At 33.1% G+C, this 6651-nt stretch overlaps 1 protein-coding gene across 1 annotated transcript; it reads right to left on the bottom strand.

The window, feature by feature from the left end:
• Positions 1 to 765: 765 nt before the first annotated feature.
• Positions 766 to 1539, bottom strand: LOC117929543 (60S ribosomal protein L26-1-like). The gene has a single exon (XM_034849854.1). The coding sequence runs from the start codon at positions 1452 to 1454 to the stop codon at positions 999 to 1001; it is 456 nt and encodes a 151-aa protein (XP_034705745.1). The 5' UTR covers positions 1455 to 1539; the 3' UTR covers positions 766 to 998.
• Positions 1540 to 6651: the final 5112 nt, after the last annotated feature.

Below are 6651 nucleotides of genomic sequence, written 5' to 3'. Positions count from 1 at the left end.
TCTAATAATAACAAAAAAGTTTAAAGAACTTACTACTATTAAGTCTTAATCCAGAAACCAACGTATAACAACCTAGATAACAAGATGTTGTTAAACAATACAGGCTATATATCAATCTATAGACAGATGATTACTTCCATTTAAACCCATAATAACCAGGTTAATTACAGTTCAACCAATTTGTACTTGGCAGCTGGGGTTGGGCAAGTAGCAATCAGTGCTTAATCTGATATTGCACAGTTTACAAACATTAGCATAGGAATCACCCCTGAATCTATTGTCCAAAGAACCTCCTTCTAGATAAATCTATCCATGGAAAAGTATATAAAGACCTTCAATAAAGGGTGCAAGGCTTTCAACAACTCCATTTCATGCAAGATTTCAATTAAGGTCCAAAATCCAATACATTATTCCAGTAATAAACTCGATGTCGCCAATTCACTGAGTAACAATCTTTTAGACCAATTTCGTTAATGAGGAAGGTCATTTCTAAAAGAAGTAGTGCCTCATCTTCTAAAACACTCACAATTAATCTCACCATACCTTAGCAGTGGAAAACAGACTCTGATTTCAACTTCCATGAGAAGAAACTGAAAACTATATTAAACTAAAATACAATCAAACCAACCAGAACGTTTATCTCTAATCCAGCCAAGCAACAAATACTCCAAGGAAAACATTCACAATTATGGGAACCTCATAAGCTAATCTAAAACAAAAACACAAAAAGAGAAAGAAAAAGAAAACATCTAAGATTACAGGATATTAATTTTGAATAATTATAAGAAACCAAAGATGCATTTTCCAGCGGAATCCAAGCATCCACTAATTCAAAGAAACAGATAAAAACCAAATAGCAGAAAATTATAGCATAACATTAACCAAAACCACATTAAAAATTCATTCATGCTAATCGCAGTTACTAAATTAACCCGTTTTTCCACTAACCACGGGAACGCTATTAAAAATCAAAAAGCGAAAGCGGTATCAAATCAAATTTAATCGATCTCTTGGAGAGAGGGCGCGGCGGCGGCAGCCACATCCTCGGCGGTAAACTTGCCCTTGGCCTTATCGGCGGCCCTGCCCTTGGCCTTGCGGTCAAGGAGGCTCTTGCGATCCTTGTCGAGTTTGAGCTTGTTGATCACCACCTTAGACGGGTTGATCCCAACGTTGACAGTGGAGCCATTGACCTTCTCCCGCGTAATGCGCTCTATATGTATGACCCACTTCCGACGATACACCTGAACCACCTTTCCCTCGCGGCCCTTGAAGGTGCCGCGCACCACCTGGACCTCGTCGTCCTTGCGGATAGGTACTGATCGGACGTTGTATTTGTTCCTGAGGTCAGTTGAGAGCGGCGCGCTCATCAGCACGCGGCGGACGCTCGACGGCGCTGTAAAGTGGGCCTTCCGGCACTTGCGTCTAGAGTTGGTTACTCGTGGATTGTACTTCATTTTCTCTCCCTCTCTGCTCTCTCTCTCTCTGTGAGTTGGGTTGAGAGATGAAGAGACGAGTGAGCGGCGTTTCTACGATATATGAGTGGGGGAGGTGGGAGACAGATGAGAGAGTTAGGGTTAGGGTTAGGGTTAGTCTTTTCTCGATTTGACGAAAATGGCCTTGCCATTATGGTTTTTTACGGCCTGACCTTAATTTAAGAAATGAAATTAGTAAATAAATATTTTTAATAAAAATATAAACAGTTATTATAACATGTCAGATGAGCTCATCATATACTAATGCCTGGCCGATAAAAAATATTTTGGACTAAGGTTACTCTTATTTTGGAAAGTGTTTATAATATTCCTAACACCTAAAAATTTTTATCATTTAAGTATAAGCAATGTTAAAAATGTTTCTTAAAATCACTATCAAACATATTTTAAATCAATAAATAGTTATTTTAATTTTTCATAAAATTTGAAGAAATAAAACTATCCTTAACCATTATTTATCTTATATAAAAATGAATAGAGACGGGTGGTGAGAGGCTCAAGCCATGCTACTGATTTGGACATCAGCCAAACAAACCCTTAATTGGAAATCCCTATAACAGTCTCATAATGTAATGCCCCAATGGACCCAATCTAAAGTCTAGGTAATTTTGTAAATTAATTAAAGAAAATATGATATTGATTGAGCTATTTGAATATAATAGGGTTTTGGTTTTGGTTTTGTTTTGGGGTCTAGTTGTTTAGTTGTAATTGTTCTAATTAAATTATTTTTGAGTTTTTTATTTTAACTATGGGGCCCATGGGTTAAGAATTAATTGAATTAAAAATAAATAAATATCAGATGGTAGAATGGTTTTTTCTTCCCTATTAGAAATCTTGTGTATACATATTTTATTATATTTCACTCTTTAGTATAGAAGTCATGCTGCACAAATAGCATAGGGCTTGGAGGTTAATCTTCTAATCAATTCATATAGCCAAAGGTAAATATCTAACCTTTTGATTTAATATTTTAAATTCAGCTTGTAACGGTTATTTATAACTTTATATTGACTTATATATATATATAAGTGGTAAGGCAATAGCTTTTCGTCTTGCTATTTGGATGTTAAAATCGTTATACCAAGTATATTAGAGTAAAGATTTTAATAAGCTAAATATAGGTTACTAGAGGTTCTAGGCCTCAAAATTGGGTTGTTCAAGTACTTTACAATGCAATCAATTGAGGTCCAGGAAATCAATTAAACCAATTGGGATCGATTAAGGTAAAAGCTTAACCAAGAGGATCAAAAGGGTCAATTGATATTTTAACCTCCACTAGTTACTTGTCATAATATTAAATCCTAAGGACTAGTAAATCAACCAAATTGATTACTCGACTAGTCAACCATAAACTACACATTGTAGCTAGTTTGAGTTTCCTACTTCATTGTTTAAAAATCTTGATATTCCAAAACCTTTCTTGAATAAATTTATGCCTTGTGAGAGTGTTTTTTTTTTTTTTAGTGATCTTTGCTTTAAAATTGCATATTCATTTAATGTTATTTGTATCGTTTGAAATTAAATTTCTACTAGGATTTTGTGAGTTTAATTCTAAATCATTTCATATAACCTTTATAATGTGAGCTTGAGTGTGGGGTATCACTTGAGGGAAAAATCTAAATATAAGGTATCACATAGTGTTTGCTAAGTGTAGGATACACTTGAGGGAAAAATCTAAATGTAAAATATCACTTAGTATTTGCCAAATATAGGGTATCACTTGAGAAGTTTAAGAGTGAGACATCTCTTAAGGAAATTTATAAGTACTCATTGGAGTCCGTTAATCCAGGTGTAAAACATGAAGACTTGTGTTGGAAACTTTGTTAGTAGAACTCTCTCGATTAGGAACTTGAGGAAAATGGGCATATGTCAAATTGTGTCAAACCACTATAAAATTTAGTATTTGTACTTTCTCATCCTTACTCTCTTTATTTAATGTGCAAATTGTTCTTCCATTATATTTTTTATATTATTGTATATAATTGTCACTTACGTTCTCTAAGTTTAAAATTTGTAAAAAGTGACAATCACTCTATATTTACCCTCTTCCCCCTCCCAAGGTGATTGCCTTAGGTTGGTATAGTTAAAATCCTAACAAGATCTTTTTTATAATTGACATTGTGAACTTGGTGTTGGAATGACGAGGTAAACCATCCAAGGTACTGGATCAATAAGATGCATGCAAAAATTGTGCTAAGCTTCTCTAGCTAGATCTACACAATGGAAGCAAATAAGCATTTTAAAACTTAGATCTAGAGAATATGAATTATACTTGCGATTTAGATGTTCCATGATCAATTCCAATCAATAAAGAAATGATGCGAATCTCAAAGGCCAATGGACTTTCACTTGAAGGTTCTCTTTCTTAGATCCTAGCATACAAGGAAAGTAAAATCCTTTCTAGTGAGGATGGAAGTTAGAGTTTCTTTCTCTAAAAGAATAAATAACAATAATTGTGTCTTAAATCTTTAAGGGGATTTATATAGGCTTCCTTATGGACTTAAGTGACTTGAGCTCATATTGAGTTTGGTCACTTAATCTAACACGTGTTAACCTAAGGGTTGGGTAATCCCAATTTTGATGATAATAAAGCAAAGGTTAAAACATACTAATGTGCTTATTGTTCATGTGCATATGATGGAAAAACTTGTATCTTTTATATGCTACAAGTCTCATATAAGAAGCAAAATGCAAAGTTCAAGAGGAAGATGCAAAAAGAGTTTATAACTTTTCAAATATCTTAGTAAATTCTTTTTTTTTTTTTGTTAAAATCCTTTTTGTTTGTATTTTAAGTTTTTGTACTCTACATGAGGACGATTTAGTTGCCTAGCACAAGAGACCATTGAATCTCAAAGTTTTCATGAAAATCTTTAACTCTTCATAAAATCAATTTTCGACTTAACCAAAATGTTATTAACTTTTGAAAAATACTTTCAAAATCTTGGTTAAGCTCCAAATAATTATACTCAGAATCAGCTGCATCCTAAATCTAGTTCAAAATAACCTTTTCTTCAAGCAAGAACATAAATGGTTGTCCACTTAGATGTCTAGATTGGCTACTAGAAGCAAAGTGGATGTCCACCTGGATGACCACTTACTTTGTTGTGGGGTATTGTGGGTACCAAAAGTAAAGTGGGCATCCACTTGGATGACTGCTTCCCTTAGGAGGTGATTTTTTCCTAATGGAATCCATGTGGGCATCCACTTGGATAACCTCTTGGCAATGTGTATGACCACCTAAATGTCTATATCAAGCTTTTGGCTTCCAACAACTCTATGCAAATCATTAAATGATTTAACGGCTGGTATATGGACAATCATGTGAACATCCAATTCTAAAAGGTTTATTTTCTAATGACTAGTTTAACTCAAAAACCTATTTAAACTTGACCTTTGGTGCATATAAGGAGTAACAAGAACCTAAAAATCAAATTTATTGGTCATTCAACCTTCTTAAATACAAACAAGTGTTTTATATGCCAAACTTGTTGATCCTCATTAAAGAGCACTTATACTTGAGCTTCTATATATATATATTCTTTATTTATTACTCTTGTACTTGAGAAATTAAATCAATGTGTAAGGAGTTGAGGAATACTCCTTGGTTGATGTAAATATCCATTGGAACCTAAGAATCCAAGTGTACAAGACATTTAAGAGTTTTGGTTGAGAAACTTTTGGACTAGTGGAAAGATCTCAAAGCTTGGGAAGAATCTAGAGGAAGTGGATGTAGGTCATTGCCAAACCCTTTATATCACTATTTGCGATTTCTCTTGATTTCTTACTTATTTTTATCTTTTTTTCATTTTCTATTCATTCATCGATATTCTATTTATTATTAGCATAAGTTTGAAAAATGTTTTATTTTATCTTTCACCCCTCGCTTAGGTGTACTTTGAGGTTGGATTAGTTATACTGTTCAATTTTTGTTAGAGTTAGACTTCTTGTTGAGGCTTATCATCTAATAGGAAATGACTAATTCATCCAACTCATCCCCATATGGAAGAGTTTTGATTAGTAGACCTCAATTTTTGAGGGAATTGATTATTCTTATTAAAAAACTAGGATGACATAGTTTCTAAAATCTATTGATTATGATCTTTGTGATGTCATTCAAAATGGTTCCTATATTCCAACCAAAATTTAGAATGGAGTTAGTATACCTAAATCTAGTCAAGAATGGAATGAGCTGGACAAAAAGAAAGCTTAACTAAAAGCTAGAGCTATTTATCATTTATATTGTGCAATAGATAGCTAGAAATGAGTACAACCATGTTTTCTAATTTGAATTGATCAAGGAAATTTGGAGATTATTAGAAATAGCTCATGAAGAGACAAATTAAGTGAAAAAAAATCTAAAATTAACATTCTTATGAATAGTTATGGGTTATTTTCTATGAAATATAATGAACCCATTGTTAAGATGTTTATTATGTCTATCAACACAATGGACTTTAAGAATTGGGAAAGGTTTACAAGGAATCAAAGAAGGTTATGAAGATTTTGAGATCTCTTTCTAAGTAATGGGAACCCAAGGTTACGACAATCCAAAAGTTAAAGACCTTATGCAACTTCCTTTGGAGGAGTTGATTGGATATTTGATGACATAAAATTACAATGAAGAGCCACTAAGAAGTGGAAGACAAGAGAGAGAAAAACATAGCTCTTAAGGCCTCTACTATTGATGATGATGATGAAAGAGAAGCTAGTAAAGAAGATGACCTTGCACTCATCACAAGAAAGATTAAGAAGTTCATCAAGTTTGATAAAAATAAAGGAAAAAAATTCCATCCAAGGAAGGATTCCCAAAAGAAAGAACCTTCTAATTTAGATAAAAAGAAGAAGGATTTGAAATGAGACAAGTGCAAGAAAATTGGTCATATCAAGTATGATTACACTCTTTACAAAAATGAAGTAAAAAGAGGGAAAAAGAAGGTAATGATGGCCACATGGAGTGAGAGTGAAGAATAGTCATTTGAAGAATAGTCATTTGAAGAAGAAAATGAAAATAAAGTAGTCAACATGTGCTTCATGGCAATTAAAGAAAATGATGAAGTAAATCCTAACTTAAACTATGAAGAATTTAAAGAAGCTTTTGAAGAACTTTATGTTGATCTTAAGAAACTTGTTTTGAAAAATGCAATCCTTAAAAAGAAGA

Source organism: Vitis riparia, chromosome 14, assembly GCF_004353265.1.
Source record: "Vitis riparia cultivar Riparia Gloire de Montpellier isolate 1030 chromosome 14, EGFV_Vit.rip_1.0, whole genome shotgun sequence".
Taxonomy (NCBI): Eukaryota; Viridiplantae; Streptophyta; class Magnoliopsida; order Vitales; family Vitaceae; genus Vitis; species Vitis riparia.
This window is presented reverse-complemented; position numbering and strand designations above follow the sequence as displayed.

What these genes read in the sequence shown, in the direction of transcription:
- LOC117929543 (XM_034849854.1), bottom strand. Translation starts at nt 1,454, where the DNA reads ATGAAGTACAATCCACGAGTAACCAACTCTAGACGCAAGTGCCGGAAG.